The sequence below is a fragment of the Peromyscus leucopus genome, chromosome 3 (assembly GCF_004664715.2).
Source record: "Peromyscus leucopus breed LL Stock chromosome 3, UCI_PerLeu_2.1, whole genome shotgun sequence".
Lineage (NCBI taxonomy): Eukaryota > Metazoa > Chordata > Mammalia > Rodentia > Cricetidae > Peromyscus > Peromyscus leucopus.
The window spans coordinates 32,234,736-32,255,392 of record NC_051065.1 but is presented as its reverse complement, the minus strand read 5'-3'; the positions used below and the strand labels follow the sequence as shown (position 1 = coordinate 32,255,392).

The 20,657-nt window shown below is 39.6% G+C and overlaps 1 protein-coding gene across 1 annotated transcript in view; it reads right to left on the bottom strand.

Annotated features, from left to right (window-relative positions):
* The window catches only part of Sema3e (semaphorin 3E), a 249,688-nt gene that overhangs the window by 8,108 nt on the left and 220,923 nt on the right, over window positions 1-20,657 (bottom strand). The window contains exons 13-16 of the mRNA XM_028862035.2: window positions 16,529-16,570; window positions 16,160-16,326; window positions 11,953-12,020; window positions 9,655-9,794 (exon numbers count right to left, since the gene is read on the bottom strand). Coding sequence (XP_028717868.1) covers window positions 9,655-9,794; window positions 11,953-12,020; window positions 16,160-16,326; window positions 16,529-16,570 — 417 coding nt within the window. The remainder of the gene's footprint in view (window positions 1-9,654; window positions 9,795-11,952; window positions 12,021-16,159; window positions 16,327-16,528; window positions 16,571-20,657) is intronic.

Genomic DNA, 20,657 nt, shown 5'->3' with positions numbered 1-20,657 from the left:
AACAGATGTGAAAAAGGAAAATTTTTTGTCTAACATAGGAAGACACTGAAAGTCATCAGGGTTAAGAATTTGAATTTGAGTGACCAACATAAAGCATTGAGGATGGTTAAAACAGCTCAGAGAATAAAACTGCTTACCATCCAAGATTGGCGGCCTTTAGTTTGATTGCTGCCACCCAAGGTAGAAGGAGAGAAATGACTCTCAAAAGTTGTCTTCTGACTACCACAAACATGGTCTCACTCACACAAACTCATCATACACCATGCAATGTGGACATGCACACAGAGAGAGAGAGAGAGAGAGAGAGAGAGAGAGAGAGAGAGAGAGATACACACACACAGGAAGGTGATGATAATTGTGGGATATTTGTACACTGTGTGAAGATATATTTCTCTGACAGGTTTAACAAAGAGCTAAGTGGCCAATAGCTAGACAGGAAGTATAGGCAGGACTTCTGGGCAGAAAAAAGGAAGTAGGAGATGAATCTAGGTTCAGGGGATATGCCAAGGAGACATGGAGGGAGTTGCCAGCCAGATGTGGAGGACAGCATGAGCAGTACAGAGAGATGAAGTAACAAACCGTGTGTCAGAATGTAGATTAAAATAAATGGGTTAATTTAAGTTATAAGAGCTATAACTTAAGTTATAAGTGGAACAAGCCTAAGCTATGGCTGAGCATTCATAATTAATAAGAGGTCTCCATGTTGTTATTTGTGAGCTTGCAGTCCAAAGAAAAATCTAACTACAGATAATGGTGGTAACAAATAGTTTTACAACTCCAACATATGAAGAGGAAATGAGTCATCTATATTAGAATTGATTGCTATCTAGAATATACAAATAAGCCAAGTCTATATAAGGAAAGTAATAAAAAAAATTCACAGGCAATTCAAAGGAGAAACTCAAGTGTTTAGTAAGTACTCTAGTTCACATTTAACCTTACTTGTGATTTTAGAAATGCACATTTTGGACTGGGTATGGGACACATCTTTAGTCCCAGCTCTCAGGAGGCATCTGCAGGAGGATCTCTGAGTTCAAGACCAGCCTGGTCTACAGAATGAGTTCCAGGAGAGCCAGGACTACACAAAGAAACCCTGTCTCAAAAAACCATAAAATGAAGTAAATCAAGAGAAGTAATTGCACATTTTAAAGATATTATATTATGTCATAAGAGAGGTAAATATTAGAGAAACAGATCATTTCAAGTATTGGTGAGATTGTGGAGTCAGGAACCCTCAGTGCTCTGGAGTGCATGTGGTACAGGAATTCTGAGAGCAAGCTTGCAATATAGTCACACAAGTGAACAATGCTAACAGCCTGTCATACAGAAGCTCACACTTGGGTCTATTGGGGTTATTTGCAGAAGTGACTGTCATTAAATAAATAGAAGCTATAATGGCTGTGCACTTACAAGATGTTAACTCTCCACCAAGATGAAAGATCCATCATATCAAGGATACGGTATAATTCATGGTGCAGAGTTTTCAAAGAAATAAGAATAAGACATATGCATCAATAGTTTTACTTTCAGAGCCCTTCATCCCCAAGATATCATATAGCTGTTTATAATGCAAATGCAGAATTACACTCCTCCCAATCATTTCAATAGATACATTGGAAAGAAGGTAAGAATGTGGAGAAAGGTGGTCCAGGAACTATAAAACCAAACAAGAGAAATTTTGCAGGAAATCACAGCAATCTGTCAATAGTTAAGTAGGATTAACTAAATTATCTAACTGAAGTAAAAAATCAAGAATCAAAAACAACAAAATAAGAGACAAGGAAAAAAAAACTCTGTGGTTTCTTTTCTGTAATCAGTAGTATGCTTTGGCAAACAAATGAACTAAACTGGTTTCTGAGCTCTGTTCAGACCCCAGAATACATAAGCATGGGAACACAGGCCCTTGGACACCCTGATCAAAGTAAGTCTTAAAAGTATGTCATTAACTGTCCAGAGGCAAGACTATCAGAATAGAAGAAAACTAAGAGGAGAAAGGTGAAAGTTCACACATAGAAAAGCTCAGCACCGGGAACTGTACAACTGTCCTAGAAGTGCACTTAACTGGGATTCCTAACGGCCAAAGGAACAAGGAACATATGAGCAATTCTAAGGTTCAGAACGTCTTTAAATACTTTGAGAATTACCCTTCTGGCAATTCTGTCTTCCCTGGTACTGAGTCCTGTGGAGCTCTTCCCTTCCCCATATCTCATGAAATGAGAGATGTCAGAAAACGGTGAAGAAAAACATAGAATTCTTTAAAGCAGTTATCTCAGTGCAGGTGCAGGGGAAATGCCCAAGTGCCCAAGTGCCCAAGTGCAGCCCAGCAGAAGCAGTTCTGTGGAGCTCAAACTACATGCTCACATATACAGCTCTCTGCAGGCTTATCTCCACACAGGTTTACTTTTCTGGACCATGTGAGACATATTTTTGAATAGAGTAGTCAGAAAATGAAGGAAATTATCACACTTTGCTGTTCACATGTCTGCAGAGGGCTGCTGCATGGCCACGCTTTGCTGTTCACATGTCTGCAGAGGGCTGCTGCATGGCCACGCTTTGCTGTTCACATGTCTGCAGAGAACTTGCTGCATGGCCATGTTAGCTGGTTTCATCAAAATCCTGAAACATGCTGATCTCAGAGGGAAAAAACACAATACGCCCCTGCTTCCATAGATACAGGATGATACAGTTCATGCACAAGGATTCTCAGTGTTATCTTGGAAAATAGAGAGATTCACCCAAAGCTCTAGGTTCATTCCTATTCTTAAGAGAATAAATTCTCCATTCATAGAACAGGAACTGTGTGGAGTCTTTTATCTTCTCATCAAAAAAAGCAAACTAAAGGACTGATTATTTCTGAACCAGAAAAGAGTTGGGACATTTGATATTATGAAGTTTTCTTTTCCATTGAAACAAGTTCTCAAGGTTTACTGACTGCAAACATTATTAGTTTTAAAATTATGAACATTTTTAGTGGGCTAAAAGGAAACATCAAAACTACTAAACAAATGTTTCAAATGAGGCAATATCTCATGCACTTTGTGTTGTGAAAACAAGAAAAACAAAGAACTCTGATGTGGAAACAAACCCCACGGGTTCCATACATTTGTGTAAAGACAGAAGTACAGGCTTCTGGGTGTCATCAATCCCAGATATTTCTTGTCCTTGGTCAGTAGCAAACAAGATGGCAGACAAAAAATGGAGTCTTACTCCGTAACTGTTTCTCCTCTCAATGACATAACTTCAATACCAAAGGTGGAACTTGTGTCCCTGTCCTCATGGGAGCAGCCCTCTTTACAGGCCTGGCTGTGTACATTCAATACAGGAGCAATGAACTCTTCACACAGGTGGAAGGAGCAGCTGACTGCCGGTAAGCAGGACTATTACATTTCTCAGTGGGACTGAAGTGACTTTGATGAATTTGTATGGCTTAGTGGCTGTGCTTTTGTGATGATATTAAAACAATATTGGGAGTAAGGTGCAATTCGAGATTGGGGGCTGATATAATTTTGTGCTTTCTCTTGAAATTTACATAATAAAGGCACATTTGTGCATTATTTAAAGTTGACACAATGTTCACAATTAGCTATATTGAAGTCAGACTATTTCCAAAACATACTAACACGTATTTCCCTTTAAACTGAGAATTCACAATGGTAAGATCAATAAGAAGAGCAGGGGAATGCTTCCTCTATGGTCACCATGAAAGAAATTGTATAAAATGTTGCATTGATCTTATGAACCAGGTGTTTGCTCTTCCACTATATACTAAACTAGGATGAGAATGACGGGTTTGTGTAGTTGGTCTTCAGAATGCCTCCAAACTTCCCCCAGTAAATTTATGACAGTTCAACTCACTACTGAAAGCCAATCTCCTTACAGTATCATTAGGACATTTTAAGAGTAAAGAGCAAAATCCACAAGATGGCACTTCAAACAAGTTGTTCACACTGTTGCTTAGTTCTAGTAAGAATCCCTTATGGTGATGTTGTAGGGCTCGCCAGACTGTGAGGAGATGATTTTTTCTAATAGGTCTTTTTCTTCAAAATACAAGAGTACCTTTCCCAATGATACTTGTCGGGTAAGGTTTCAGTATATCAGAGTTTTCATCAAGCCTTTAAATCTAGGACCAGAACATTTTTTCCATAAAGAGCTATGTAGTCAATACTTTGTTCCTTATGAATTATGGTCTCTGCTGTCACTATTCCTGAATTAATGAACATATAAATCTTAGTGAATAATGCATGTTAAAATATCCCCCATTTACTGAGTTCTAAAATATAATGTTTATGCATTTCAGAGAAAGACAATATTTCAATTGTACAGGTAAATATTTTAACAAGAAATGCTTTTTTCCCTAATAATGTTAGGACTGAAAATTTGCAGTTATTTGGGGGCCTTATACATTCAAATATGTAAAATTGTAGGAATTAGAAATCAATAAACTAGGGAATAGGGGTGATTTGGATTTCCTTATAGAAGTGGTTTTTTTTTTTTTTTCAACCAGAAGAAAATAACAATTTACATCCTTTTCAAGTTTGGTCTGTTGTTTTAAACAAAAATGGTATGCAAAAACATGTGTCCACCAAATTTAATCAATGACAGCAGACCATTGGAACAGCTAGCCTTCGTCTATGGATGAAATCACACTATCCACTTGAATCAACTATTGTCCGGCTCCCATTCAGAGGAAGAGACATCTTTGCTTCTTTTTGGTTGGGAGCCTAGCCTTAATGGCGGAGCCATCTGACCAGGCCAGTCTTTGCCTATGTTAGAGCCCAGCTTGTCTCTTTTCTCTGGGATCAGTTTCTTTCACACATGTTCTTTATCTCGCTTCACCAATTAGCTGCACACCCCACCCCACCCCAGCTACTTCCTTTCAACTGTAAACAGAGCCAAGCCCCATATTTCAAAAGAAACAAACTAAAAGTCATGGTTAGCCTTGTCTTCCAGTTCCTCCCTCTCTCTCATCTCAGGCTCTGGTAGAGCTCACTGCACCGACTGTTTGTCACTCACCACAGATGCACGTGTCCCTAACCCTGCTGCCTGATGGCGTCTTCCCCAGCGATCCCTCTACACTAGATTCAGGCTAGAAACTGAATGTGTGTTTTCTGCACTTGCAAACGATTTCTCTGACTCCCATATCCTACCCAATTTCTTTTCCTAGGTTTAACCATATCCCAGTCTGGTGTTTCTGCCTCTAATTACTTAAGCTATTCTACTCTAAAAGTACTAGCAACTTAATCTCATCTCCATAATGTACGTAGTAATGCTGACTTTCTCAGAGAAATGTTGGAAGTTTTATGTCGGTTACTGTGTCTAAACCCCTTAGAACAGCACAGGACACACAACAAACACTGAATGAATGATAACCATAATCACTACCTGTTTTCTGTTTCTCTTGGAATCTGTCACCTAATTTTCTCTAATATGTATGGTTTTCCTTTCTTCATAGTTTTAGCTCCCATTCGTCCTTAATTGTTCATTCAGATAAGCTAAGCAAAGGGAGGGGGCACTGTCCTCTGCCCCCATTCCCTCCCAAACTGGTTCCAGACTGTACTTAAACCAGAGCAGCTACCCAGTCCGTGAGCTATTACAGAAGTACCCATCTCTCTGCGCATCGGGGGTTTGTTTTGGTTTTTGTTGTTGTTGTTTTTTGTCCTACAAGGGTTCATCACCAGACTACTGCAGGGGTTAAAAGTATTAATGGAAATCAATGCTTAGGACAGTGAAAAACCTGCAGGCTCCGAGGACAGCAGTTTTATGGCAATGCAGGGGCCCTCTTTTACCAAAAGAGGTAAAACCCATTACTGCACATACTGCATAGCAATGATTCCTGGGATCAGAGCTCAGACTGGGACAGATTCAAATTACCGCAAGCCTCTTAGATACTTGAACATGAAGAATAATGGCTTCGTCACCTAAGCTGAAGCTGCCTGCTTGAGAGTTCGGAAGGATTACACTGGCAGACATCGATGTCTGAACTCCTGCTATGAGCTGTCCTCTCCTTGCTCTTCCCCTAAGCGTTTCAAAGTGTGTTTATATTCTGATTTCAGAAGACTTTCTCATTTTTCAGAACATTTAGTAGAACGAGGCCTGGTCCTGAGTTTATTTTATTAGGTGTGAGTTATTACACATTCTGGGTTTCAATTACTTTGATTATAGAACTATGTTTTAGAATGGTTGTAATAGACTATACAGTCCTTGATTCTGAGACAATGGGTGACTGTAAACTGACATCAGGTCAGGGATTCCTGAATTTAAAGACTGGGTAGGTCACAGGCTGTGCACAAGCTATAACCTTCTCAACTTTACTTTCTGTATGCAAGAAGAGAATAACCACATCCACTGCTCAGCTGAGAGATCCAGCAGTAACCGGGAAGGCACCTAGCATAGTCCTGTGTGCGGTGGGTTTACAATGAGGAACAACTTCTACCAAAAGAACTCCAGGGCTCTTGTCCTCAGCATATGTCCTCAGTGTTATGTCTAGCAACCAATATATTTAACTAATTCATGGAATATTTAGTATGCCTATAGCAACTGTGAAAAAACATATTTAACTATGGAAAATGTCCTATGAAGTACAAAGAATAGCATATTTTAATAAATATTTACAGATCTAATAAAATGTGTAGTGATTGTTTCCACATGGTGTATTTAAGGAAACAGAAAACTCTAAGATGTAAAGTTGAGAGAACTGCCAGTACCCAGGGTTTAGAAGACAGCCAAATGAGATTTTAGATGTTGTATGGCAATCCAGGAGAATAATATGATCAGATATTTTCTCCATATGAACATGCCATCTGTGAATAACACCACAAAATTTAGTGGAGCAGGTACATATAGATACTTGAAAAGGCAGAATTCCTAGAATCAAAGATTTCATTTTAATAGAAGGGAGAGGTTTATACTCTATGGTCTGACAAACTTCTTAGAGTTTATGAAATGAGGAATAAATTTTGACTGTTATTGCCTAGAGTACTGTGCACAGCATCCTCAAAGGAGCTAAGAATTTGCTAAGTAGAATTAAACATCCTTCATTATGTCTACATGTGGCAATATGATTACTGTATGTCTCAGAGTAAATGAGACACAGAAATGATAATGAATGCAAGTGAACATTGAATGGAACTCAGGACTTTCTAAGTCATTCTGCTTCAGTATAGACTATACACATCCGGCCTCTGATGCAGTCAGCACTTTTTTTTTTTTGCTTTAGTTAGTGAATAATTAAATGCATGTATTGCTATGTCTATTGAAACCATTAACAATCCGACTGTGCCATGATTTTCATGCAGAGAGTAAATTCAAAATCCCATACGTCAGTAGCTCAATCAGTCAGGGAAATTAGGATGCAGTTGGCAAGAAGGGAGGCAGAAGCAGCAAGGTGGGAAAAGAGCTCAGAGCTGAGCACTGATGGATGCTCCATGTCAGAATGACTTCAAATGAGGTAGATTGCAGTCAGTTCCAAATGAGAAGCAGAGCTCACTGGGTGAAGAAACCTACTTATGGAAGAATCACTTCTGTCTTCTGAAGCCTGGGACTGCAGCAACTGTGGACTATTCCCAGGTCCACTCCTGCCAAGTGTCACAGTGGAATTTAAAAAGCCATTTCATGTCACATTAGAGAAGTGGAAACGCCTTGGCAATAAATAAACTGCTTAATTGAGTGCGGCATGCTGCATTAGCTTTGCTGTTGTGTTGCCATGAAAACTTAGGAAAGATCTGCTTTCCTCATAAACCACCATATTATCCCTAGGCCTTAGCTGGTAAAGCTCTTTTCTTTTTTCTGTTTGAACTTTTTTTTATCATACAGTATATTTTGATCATGTTTTCTCCTCACAAAGTCTTCTCAACCTTCCTAACCACCCAACTCTATTCCTCTCTTCTCTCTTCCTACCCCTGCTCCTTTCCTGTCTCTAAAAAAAAAGAGAAATAACACCAAAAAATATTTTTAAAAAATCAATTAAATAAAACAAAGCAAGGCAAAATGCCAAAACAAAGCTGGATATAGTGGCTCAGGCCTTTAATCCCAGCACTCAGGAGGCAGAGGCAGGCGGATCTCTGAGTTCCAGGACAGCTTGGGCTACAGAATGAGTTCCAGGACAGCCAGGGCTACACAGAGAAATCTTATTTCAAAACACCAAAACAAAACAAAAAAAGCCAAAACAAAATAAAAAACAAGAAACATGGATTTGGTTTTGTGTTGGCCAGCTCACCCCAGCCGTGAGGCCTGCCCGGTTGATCTACCCAGGTACACTCCGCTGGAGAGACCTGGCTTTCCGTTTGCCCATAGTTACCATTGCTAACATCTTCTTGGTTAGGAGTGGGTCCGTGTCCACTTCCCACTCTCAGTGCTGGGACTCCATCTGCCTTGAACCTGAACAAGTTTTCTTATCTAATGAATATTCAAGAACCCAGGATTTATAAAATTTCATCATCTCTCAATGTGACTACAGACTAAACATGTTAGATTTTTATTTTCACCGAAGCCTAAACAGAAATATTTTGGGGAAATTGGTAATTTTGACTTCAGGGACAGATTTAATCTCCAGTGAAAAAAAATGAAGCAGTCATTTCTGCTGATCGTCTATCAGACACACACTTACAGCTCTCCTCTGCGCACGAGGAAGGACTGTAGGCACTCTGTCACGTCCCCAACTTGAAAACTTCCCTTTTAAACAAAGGCCACCTGTACTGTATTCAGCAAGATCTTCCTGCTGCTTTGAATAGGATTCTTGCTACGTTACAGTTCCACTTGTGAAAATAGAATTGGAATCCTTTAATAAGCATCCATGATCTCCCTTCCCAAAGGCTCTATGTCCTGGACACAGCCAGCTCCCTCATCGCTCCTTCCCATTCCTGTAATGGCCTCCAGGCCATTCCAACATGCTGCCTCTCTGTCTCTCAAAGTAGCAAAGTCACCTAATCCTTAAGTGACCTCACAAATTCAAAGCTCCTCAAAATGGGGAAAGTGTTGAGGTTTGCCTTTGTTCCCAGTTGATTGGAACCTGACGCCAGTGACTTGAATTTGATTAAAAGTTTTATTAATATTGATGCCACTGTTATTCTTATATGTTAATAACTTTGCTATTTCTCAGTAATACTGCCTTGGTAGATATAGTTTAAGATTTTGCCATGGCATATACCATGAAGCTCTAAGAACTTTCAGCAGGAAATACAATATCAATTTATATGCTTTTATAAAATAATTTCTTGAAATATAAATGGGTTTATAAATATATGTTTATATTATAAAATTTTATTGTATATAAATCATACTTTAAAAAGAAAACTGATTTTTAAAAATTGGGTGTGTATGTGTGTTGACATGCACATCGGTATGAGTGCATATACAGGCCAGAAGACATCCTGGGTTTCTTGTCCCTCTTCATAGTGGGTTTTTGAGACAGGTACCTTCACTTGCCTGGAGACTGGGGAGCAGGCTAGGCTGACTGGATCCTAAGCCCCAGAGAATCACCTCCCTCCCCTCTCAGCGTTGAGATTTCAAGCCCACATCACCATGTTTGGGTGTTTTATGTTCCAGAAATTGTAAGACATATTTAGCTCCATGTGGTTTCGTTTTAAACACCCAATTCACGTATTTTCTGTTCACACCAAGCAAGACACCAAGTGTGAATGTGTAGCCATGCGTTACCTCTTCTCTTCTCATCTCACGTCCTTTCTGTACAAACCAGATGACTTTCGCTTGTAAGGACCGTGGGGTGCATTCCAGCAGAGTGCTGTTGCTCTCTATGCCATAAGCCAGCCTCTCTTCAGTCCTGTCCAAAGCATCTCCTGCAGCAGAAAGGCAACAGCATCAGTCTCCAGGCTAGAATGTTATTGCTAAATGATTTTTGTCTTCTAATTGTATTCAAGTCCCGCAGCAATGCAAATAACTCTTTCCTGGTTGCTACTTTCTGTGCAGTCATTTAAACTAATTATTTAGAATGCCACAGGAAAACTTGGGGATTAAAAGGCAAGAAGACAATGAAGTGGGTTAGGAGGCGGCCCCTGGGAACTTGGTTTCAAAATATGGAGCTGTGAGGACAGTGATAAAGTCAGTGGCAATGTTCTCTGGTAAGGCCGGGGCAAGGCGTGAGCATCACATGTTCAAAGAAAACATCAGCTGATGTTCCCAAGACTTTTCACCCTCACTACGAAAACTGATCTATAAAATTCCTACGATTAAGAGCACACTTTCTCTTGCCAATACTCCCAATATCTGGAGTTCCTACACTGAATCCAAAGTTTGCTTGGATGCAAAAAGAAACAAACAAACAAACAAACAAGCAAACAAAAAAACCAAAACAACAACAAAAAAAAACCCTGGGCTACAAGTTCTAACAGTAGGTTTATCCTCTGTTGACTTTCCACGATGGCACTCATCACCCAGCTGCTTCTCAGAGACCCCAATAACAAAACACAGCTTCATCATCCATTGTGATGCAACCCAAAAGATCATTTTTTTCCATTTTGTTTGACTTTCCTGTTTTTGCCTAAATTTGAAGATAACTAATATCTGTTCTAAAAATCACTGTGCTGTAGCAGAAGAGGGGACAGTTTTTATATGTTCTAAACCTTAGTAATTGAGATGATGTGTGTTAAATCATATGTGTTAAATTTGAGCTGGCAGTGGTGGCACATGCCTTTAATCTCAGCACTCTGAAGACAGAGTCAGGAGGAACTCCGAGTTCAAGACCAGACTGATCTACAGAGCAGGTTCTAGGAAAGCCAGGGCTACACATAGAAATCCTGTCTCAAAACACACAGAAACACACACACACACACACACACACACACACACACACACACACACACACAAAGCAAACAAACAAACAAAAAATAAAAGGGAAGAAATAAATTTGAGATAAAGAGTTACGTCCTGGAAGTTACTGCCACCAATCACTGGTGGTCTTAACCTTTCTCAGGCTTTGTTGCAGAATACTATTTTAAGGTATGCTGGGGATGTCTTTCTGTATGCTGTGAATGTGTTGGTCTGATTGATTGACAAATAAAATGCTGATTGGCTAGTAGCCAGGCAGATAGTATAGTATAGGGGGGGGATAAACAGAGAAGAGGATTCTGGGAAGTGGAAGGCTGAGTCAGGAGACGCTGCCAGCCGCTGCCGCCATGAGAAGCAAGATGTAAAGTACTGGTAAGCCACAAGCCATGTGGCAACGTATAGATGAATAGAAATGGGTTAATTTAAGATATAAGAACCAGATAACAAGAAGCCTTCCACAGCCATACAGTTTATAAGTAATATAAGTCTCTGTGTGTTTACTTGGTTCTGAGCAGCTGCAGGTCTGAAGGAGACTAGAGAAAACTCCAGCTACAAAGATATGTTACTTTTATGGTGCATTTGTCTAACTCTGTATTACTGAGCCTGTCTAAAACATCTCATGATTTAATAAAGAACTGAACAGCCAATAGCAAGTCAGGAGAAAGGATAGGCAGGGCTGGCAGGGAGAAAGACTATATAGAAGTAGCCAGAGAAGGAGGAAGACTCCAGGGTCCAACCACCCAACTACACAGCAAGCCACAGAATAAAACTAAGATTTACAGAAGTAAGGGAAAGCCCAAAAGCAAAAGGTAGATGGGATAATGTAGAGTTAAGGAAAGCTGGCATGAAACAAGCCAAACTAAGGTCAGGCATTCGTAAGTAAGAATAAGACTCCATATGTGATTTACTTGGGCTGTGTGGCAGGCTCCCCAAAACAGAAATAACAAAGAACAATAAGCCTTGATGGTTGACATCAGGTTGTGTTAATGATGCTATCAGAAACCAGCTTTGCTAGTTTTGTCAGTGACCACGCATCTCATTTTATATATATGGGGAAAAACAGATACACCCAGGACAATGTTCCAGGAAGATGACACACTTAAAGAAATGTGCAGTCCATCTTCAGCATGCACTGGGCAAATCATAACAATCAATTTTTCTAAGGATTACCGACAAACTGTTGTCCAAAACACTGCTGGGCAGCATTACCATGCCGAACATCCTGCCTGCGGAACCGCCTGTAAGAAAAAAAAAAATGAGGAGATTCTGAGATTTCAATTTCCTGGATTTTAAAATACAGCCAACTGCACTAAAGATTCCAGAAAAATTCTGTTGTTAGAAAAAAAATCATCTGTTATATAAAAGTAGCACAAAATCCAAGCTTTACACTTTTCTTATTTCCAGAGAGTATTTTCAGTGGTTAAAAGATCTATATAACACTGTTTTTTAAATGTTTATATAAGTTTAAATCCCAGATCTTCAAATAGTAATTTAATATATTTCTCTTTACAGTTGGTTAAACATTTAGTTCAACAAGAAACTTCTAGTCTGTAAAGGGATGACAAGTGGTGTGCATAGTCAAGAACAATAGGAATATTTATTTGCGTAGAAAATGTAACAAAACCCCTACACATAATGAAGTGCAGTGAGGAAAAAGATATGTGAATCCAATTATTTTAACTTACTAGACTCTCAAGTTTTCATTGTTACTCTTCTTAAGTCTCTTCACTGTCTTTAAAAATGACAGTGGAATGTTAGTCAAGGGGCAAGAGTTTTTCTCACACAGTAAAAGCAAGAGGAAATGATGTTATCAATCAAATTTCAGGTTTATGCGCTACATACAGAATAATACTTGTTTCTTTTTGTTTAAATGGATTAGAAAATCTTACCAAAAGATGCAAATTTTTACAAAATTAGAGTTAGAACTTCCCATGAGAGTCGTTGCTCTGAGCTAGACTGAACAGCAACGTACAGTGAAGGGAAAGGTGAGGGTTTCCAGGCCGTGTTCCAGTCTAGCGAGGACAGCTAGTTACTGTATAGCAGTTGAAGAGACACCTCAACTGCCAGAGTGGATTCCACCCTAAGTGAGCATTGCTTCACTCTCAGGCCCTACGTCTGCTGGACAAGGGAGCAGGGATCAAAAAGAGTGAAGGAGGAAATAGTTTTCATGTTGCAGAGATGACGTTTTATTGGAATTGTTATACTAGCCATATGAAGATAATAGAAACAGCATTCTAGATCATTCTAGATAAGCAACTTGAAAGGCACATAAACAATTCAAAATGTTATTCAAAATAATTAGAAACATGCATTTATGAGAAGGTTACATCTTCCAGCAAGCTCTCGGTTTCTCTCCAAAGTCATTGTCTTTTAGGTCAGTGTTAAATAAAACACGTGCTATGATCAGGCCAAGAACGTTTGATCAAAGAGGCCTTGCCCTTATGAAGGCTGAATATTTTTCTTATATTCCTTAATTCTTAGAAACATATAAAGAGGACACTGGAAATAGACAAAAGGAGAGCCAGGAGGAGAGGGGAGCCAGATTTGTGGATTATAGTGTATTTTGGAAGGTCATTTTAAAGAAGTGGCCAGACTGTGAATTACAATCTTTACCCCATTGACTCATTTTCACTCTGTGAGAGAAAAAAATGTTTATGTAAATGACCAGTTTTTTCTCCCGGCTTCTCTTCAGGTCTGAGGCAGAAATGATCCCTATAAAAGCAAACTATTTCCTCTCCATGTGCTGGGACTTACCCCAGAGCTTCTCCTCCAGGAGTGATAATGGCTGAAAAGAATTTGACACGGTGAAAGATCTCTAGTACCCTAAACTGAGTTAATTCATTTATAAGCATGGCTTCATACCCTGGCATCTCATCTCTTACTGCCTAATATTTTGTACATTTTCCTATTTTTTTCTAAATAACTATTTTAACCTCTTTTGAAAAATTATCAACTTTGTGCTGTGGAACTATTTTTGTAGACTTGTATTATTCTCCTTGGTCAATAAAAGAGCTGAATAGGTAGAGGTTAAGCAGGACTTGCAGACAGAGAGAACTCTGGGAAGAAGGAGGATGGAGTGAAGGAGTCCTGAGGAGATGCAGAGAAGGAAGAGATGAAATTGCTGTAATGAGATAAGGTACTGAGCCATGTGATAGAAAATAGATAGAAATATGGGCTAATTAACATTGTAAGTGCTAGTAAATAACAAGCCTAAGCTATCAGCTGGGCATTTATAATTAATAATATATTTCAGTGTGGTTTTGGGGAACTGACTGATAGAACAGAGCTGACTGCTGGGACACAGAAGTACCCCACCTACAACTTTGTTGTTGCATACTTTTAAAAGATGCACAACAAATGAGAGATGTTAGCTCTGGAAATTGCTTAGTTAAAACAGCATTGCTGTTGTGTGCCTGATAAAGAGCCTGCTAGTCAAGTATAATATCACACAACTCATAAGTGTTTGGTGCAAAGTTTGAAAACATTTTTATAATGGCTAATGACAATATATCAGTAAGCCTTATATTGTAAAATGTCCTTTTGTGATGTGACTAGAGATGACCATAAAGGAGTGTGGAGAAACATTTGATGGTCTTTGTCTATAGGTACACACCCTGATTTCAAAAGTTTAAAGAAAGAGTGTCTTTGATGAGATAAGTGTATTTATCTTGATTTATTTGCTACACAGTATATACATATGTGGCAGTATCTCAGAATAGCTCACAAGTCTCTACATGTCAGTTAAAATTAAATTTAAGCAAAAAGTTAAAACCCACTAGTATTACATCTTTAAAATAATCCCTTCAGATGAGCTCCCGTTCTTGCATTCACTCCTGAGCCGGTGAGCGGCATGGCTCCTCCTGAACACTGTTTGCCTTTGCACAATTCATCACCTCTGCCAACTGGAGCCTCCCTCGACTGTTGTCTCAGTGATGCTCAGCTATTGGATGCAATAAAACATTATGTACACTAAACTTGATCAAGTACCTAACGTGCTCAGAAATGAGCTGCCTCTGGCACTGTTTTCTGTTCTACTCCCCACCGGAGGCCTTGGTTTCCTGTAGACAAAGGTCTTCACACCCCAAGCTTTTAGTACAGTACGCACGTAGGTGAAAAAACCTTCCTCAGCATTTAAAATAACTACAGCTATATTCTTCAAGAATGAGTTTGAATACTGATAAACACTTGTAGAAAAATGAAATGATTTGCTCACTTGTCCATGCAGTTGGTAAATTATTTTGCCCACACTTCTCTGAAAGACTCACTCCATCTTTGGTTTATTATATCCTGTCTTTAAATCTTTCTTAGAATGTTAATTTGCTAGAGACAAATTAATAAAAGTTTTGAATTAATGAAGGCTTTTGTGTTTGCGTGTGTGTGTGTGTGTGTGTGTGTGTGTGTGTGTGTGAGAGAGAGAGAGAGAGAGAGAGAGAGAGAGAGAGAGAGATATTTTTGTGTGATTCTAAAAGGATTATTATACTGATTCAGATTCAATTTGATTAAAAAATATAATTGGGAAAAAATAACCCAAAACGAAATTGAAATAATTGGAATTCATACAAATATATTTTCTGAGGAAATTTTAGATAGTTCTGTGTATTCCTTGTGAGGAAAAAAAAAACACCCTGCTTATTATATAAGATTTTTTTTCTTATTTATTGTCCTAAAATGTGTACAACCTCACATAGCTTGAGTGGAAAAATGGAAAAATACCCTTCAAAGTGTTTTGTGAGCCTAAACCTCTGTTTAAAGACAGCTTGGGTTTACTTTTTCTTGCAAATGGCAATGACTTCATAGAGCTATAGACATCAGAGTTCAGAGGTCTCTTAGTACCTTTCATTTGTGCTGAATTAAATCACACATTTCATTAATTACACAGGTCATGCATTTGCCTAGGAGTTAAAATATTCACTTTCAAAATGACACAAATGAAGACCATCTGCTGGCGAGGACATGGGAAACTACAGGATGTGTTCTAGGATTTATTTATTTACTTTCTTTTTAAGTCTCTGAATCCTTCAAGTGTGGTGGCTTGCCATTTCCACGTTTTAAGTTTATCTGAACTTCATTATGTCTTGCAGGGAAAAAAAATTAAAGGAGGGGGGATATTTAATGCAAAGTGAGATAAAAAGCAAAAGTCCAAAAAAGTACACCAACCAGTTCAGCTCTGGTCAGTGTACATGATAATGCATCACAGGGATTTGCAGAAAATTTTCAAGTTGTGAATGCTTATGTTTATGATCAGAATATAACTAGGGTAATTTGTTTAAAACAGTTTATTTTCATTGAATGGACACAAAAAGGAAAAAAATAAAAGACCCCCCCCCCAAATGATAGCTTTTCTGAACAATGGAAATTTCCCACCAGGATGACATACCTCTTTGCATGTGCGCCTGTTGGGTAATACCTGGAGCAGGATATGCCATCCCACGCACAGTAAGGGTCTCGAGCCAGGCAGCAGTCAGCACAGGCACTGCCATACATGTCACAGTGATGGAATCTGACCTGAGCCACAGCCGAGGGTGATCCGATGTAGAGCTGTTGCTGCAGGAAGCAAGAGGCTGTTAGCAGGGGTGAATTTGCAGAATTCACTAAGATAGCACCCATGATAATATAAAATAAAAAATATAGTGATAATATAAAATAACGAACAACAGGCTTTCCATCTATAAATCCTGTGTTAACATCCTTGAATGCTTTGGTTTCAACCAACAAACAGAAAAGACCCAGCATGCAAGCAACTTACTCTCTTTGAAGAGATTTCCATGGAAATGATAGGAACTGGATCCTGAAATGAATCAAAATGTTTTCTTTTTAGTAAATATCAGAATAGCTGCTTAACAATAAGTCAAATAGTTATGAGTGGTTCTATGCTTGCAGCCTATGTCTTTGGTTTAGTAAAACACACTTTGTAATTTTTTGCTAATGAAGGGAGAAAACTGCACATACAAAGAACAATGAGTAACCCACTTGACCTAGTCTTTGTCTTTGGAATAAATAGTAATTGCTTTGAATAATACTTGTGATTCATAAACCCTTATATGTTTAAAATAATAAAGCAGAATTTTTACTGAAGCATTTAAACCACTAGAAGGAAATTAACTCCATTTTAGAATATTTGTTACTCCTAGTAAAGTATGTTTTTTAACTATTTGAACTCAAGCCTGTATTGTCTCCAATAGGAATGACCATAGTGAGTCACTGTACAATGCTTGACCATGATGAAAAACCTAATTTTCTTAGGATTACAGTAGAGGAAGGACAATGCATGGTACAGTACTGGGAGACTTCATGTTAGGTTAGCAATTTTGCTTAATAGTTGAGCCTCTTTAATGAGCACACAAAACAAACACTGTAATCCTACAAGCAGAGAAATGTCAGGCAGATGGAACTCACTCAGGAAATAGCTACCCTTTGAGGAATTAATTTTTATGATATTGGTTATTATGACAGTTTTTAAGTTACTTTTCAGATTATTTATTGAGTTTGTGTCCTTGTGGCATGGTGCATGTGTAGAGGTGGAGGACTGTGTGAAGACCCACAGAGGTTTCCTAGTGAGAACTTATTCAGGGTCCGAGAATCTGAATTTGCTTTACCCAGCAGGGCTGCATAAGGAGATGATTTGATCACAGGTGTGGTTACCAGGTATTTGGAAGGGTCTACATTTGGCTGTGTGGTGTGCTTTGATCTTGCAAAAGGGAGATCTTTTGCCTCACCCCTTGGTATTGTTATAAAAAGCCCTTTTGAATAAATGGAAAAGGCTGTTGGGTATTGATCCAGGCCCTCCTGAAGCTATTTTGTGTTCCTGTCTTTCTTCTTGTCAACTAGGTCTCTCTTTCTATATAGTATATTCTTATCTTTCTCTCATAAGCATCCCTCAAAAGGTAGGAGCTGGCCTCCCACAGATGGTGCCAGAATGTGGGACTTAGGTACAAAAGATAAGAGAGAGAGAGAGGGCACCATGAAGCAGGGGAACATGTCTGGTTATGAATTAATAAATTAAGCTGAGGCAGTGGTATCCTATTCTTCAGGAGTAACATTTTAAATATAAAGCAGAGTAGTTAAAGTTAGGCTGCAGCAAGTATCTCTCTCTGTCTCTGCCTACGTTTCTCTGTTTTTCTCTAAAGTTGTAAAAAAGTTTTGGTGAAGTTTAGAGAATATAAGCTTTAGGTCTAGGGATATGGTGAAGGTTTAATAAGAAAGTCACTTAGGGTAAGAGTAGTTTTTTCCCAAGCACAGATGGGACCTGGGATGTAGAAAGCAGGAGTCAGGGCTGCCCCATCCAGGCCTCAGCATCTGAGACTTGTGGGGTATCATGGAGCAACAGGTGCTGAGCAAGCAGCAGGTTTCTGCAAGCTTTCTGCCAAGAAGAAGCCACAGTGAGAAGCAGAGCAGAGATGCTGCGGGAGAGTTGAATGGCTTCTGGCCAGCAGCTTAGAGAGTGCAGCAGAGATTTTGGACCCCAGCCCGAGTCCCCTGCAGCCAGAGCTTAGCAAGAGATGCCCAAGAGAGTGCAGGTGGAGAGCTGAGCAGGGCAGCATCCCCCACCCCCCAGGGTGGAACAACAGCAGAGGTGGTGCTGCGGACCCAGGGGAAACTGATGGCTGACAGAACACCTGAGTGAGACATGCTGGAACTCAGGCTGAGCTCCCAGTGGCAGAGTGAAGTGGAGCTGAGCAGTTGGCCATGGCTTGTAGCAGTGGGAGGAACCTTAAGCCTGTGTGGCATGAGGCAATTGAAAGCCCTTTAGCCTCAGGATGCAGGGGTCCTTGGCAGATGTGCTGGTTATGGGAGGCATGACAGACCAGGACTGTGAACGCCAGGAGCCAACAGCCTTGTAGTTTCTATTTGCTGGCTATAGGAAGCTCTCTTTTGAGAGGACTCTGTACCAGCCAGCTATTGTGGAGCTAGCAGCTTTTGTCCTGGAGCAGTTTCACCTAGGGGAAAGCTAACTGAAAGAGCTTCTCTAACTGAAAATGAGGCTTCAGAGATGCTAGTTTGAACTGAGTTGATTTGTTGTGTACAGGGGATATTTGAATATGGGACTCCTCATACTTGAAACTGTTTGCCTAAGAGTCATTATGATTCTGACAGTTATACAAAGACTTCAGGGCAGCTGATGAGGCAGGCTCTGATCTTGGGCTGTCAGTTGAACTTTAAAACTGGTGTCAAAACTGACTTTGAACTTCAAATTTCAGAAGTGGAACAGTTTTGATTTCACCTACAATTTTAACTGTGGTGACTCATGATTCATGTACCCTCTGTCTTGTTAGAGGAGAATGCAAATAGTTCTGTTAAGAAATTGCTTTTGAGTGTTTGCTAAAGTTTGTAAAGTGTAAATAGTTCTACTCAAAGTTTGCTTTTGGATGTATGCTGTGGATATCACTCTATGTAAATAAAACACTGATGGCCAATGACCAGGCAGGAGGTAGGTGGGACAAGGAGAGAGGAGAATTCTGGGAAGCGGAAGGCTGGGGGAGAGACACTGCAGCCACCGCCAGGAGAAACAGCATGTGAAGACGCCGGGAAGCCACCAGCCACGTGGCAAGGTATAGATTTATAGAAATGGGTTAATTTAAGATAAAAGAACAGTTAGCAGGAAGCCTGCCATGGCCATACAGTTTATAAGTGATATAAGCATCTGAGTGATTATTTTATAAGTGGATTGTGGGACTAAGGGCTTGGGGAACCTGGAGAGAAGCCCTCCAGCAACAAATGGCGCCCAACGGCTCGAGTTTCCACCTTAAACCTGAGAATATTTAATAATCAATTCTAAACAGAGCCAAAACCAGGTTCCTGCTTCTTGTCTCATATGAGCAGCTAGACGCCGCAAAACGCAGGTTTGAACACTGGCGGGTTCCTGGCGTGTGCGTTTGACCGGCAGTATGGCGGAAATGAGGCATCTGCCAGCGGCAAATTAAGCTGTGTGGTAGATTTAGTCTTTACTAGTATTTAAAAAAAAAAAAAAAAAAAGAGGTTTCTGGGCTACATGCTGCTTTGATAAAAGCTTAGACCCACTATTTCTGAGACTTGATGACTCCCAGAGCTGGCGGAAAACGTACCACTGCCATGCTGGGAAGCTAAAGTGGGCGGAGCCAGCAGCCACAGCGCCGTTTCAGGCTTACAATGGTACAGTTTAAAGCAATAGGCTCAAGGCTCAAGGTAATATAAAACATAAGCCACATAAAGATGGCTACCACACAGAGAATCTGGATTATGTTCTCTTTGATATTCATAACTAAACAAAAACATTTGATTACAAAACCTGTTGAGTTATGCCAAAATGTATATTTTAAAGGTACCTTGACTTCAAAATTTGGATATAAGGATATGTTACTTTGGAAAAGAGGTTCTGCTTTTGTTTCCACAGAAAGCCAGAGGCTGTGGACTTGTTCCAGATTAAGATACATCAGGTTTCACCAGCCAAGACCCCCTGAAAGGTCTCCGATGACACCATGGCCCAGATGATCCAACATCCAGACCGGTTTCAAGGCAACTGGTTCACACAATACAGCCTCACGGACTACCCATAGGTCTAAAATTTTCTTTGTATCCCCATAAGATACAGCGCCCCCCTCCAGCAGGAAGTAGTAAGAGATGCTACGCCCAAATTCCCAAATATACCAAGCTGGCTTTAGAGGTGGAATTGGCTCACTCCCCTCTAAACCCAGACATATTGCTTTAAAAAAAAATGGTTAAAAGATTCTTATGTCCCAAATCAAAAGAGCCCTCTGGTGTGGGACAGAGAAAAACCAATATTTTTATTTAAAACAGGTTGATTATAAATGTGATCTCTTTCTAAAAAAAAGAAAAGGGATATAATATAGATATATAGGAGGATATGGAGATGATAAGATAAAAGGGTAGATTAATGA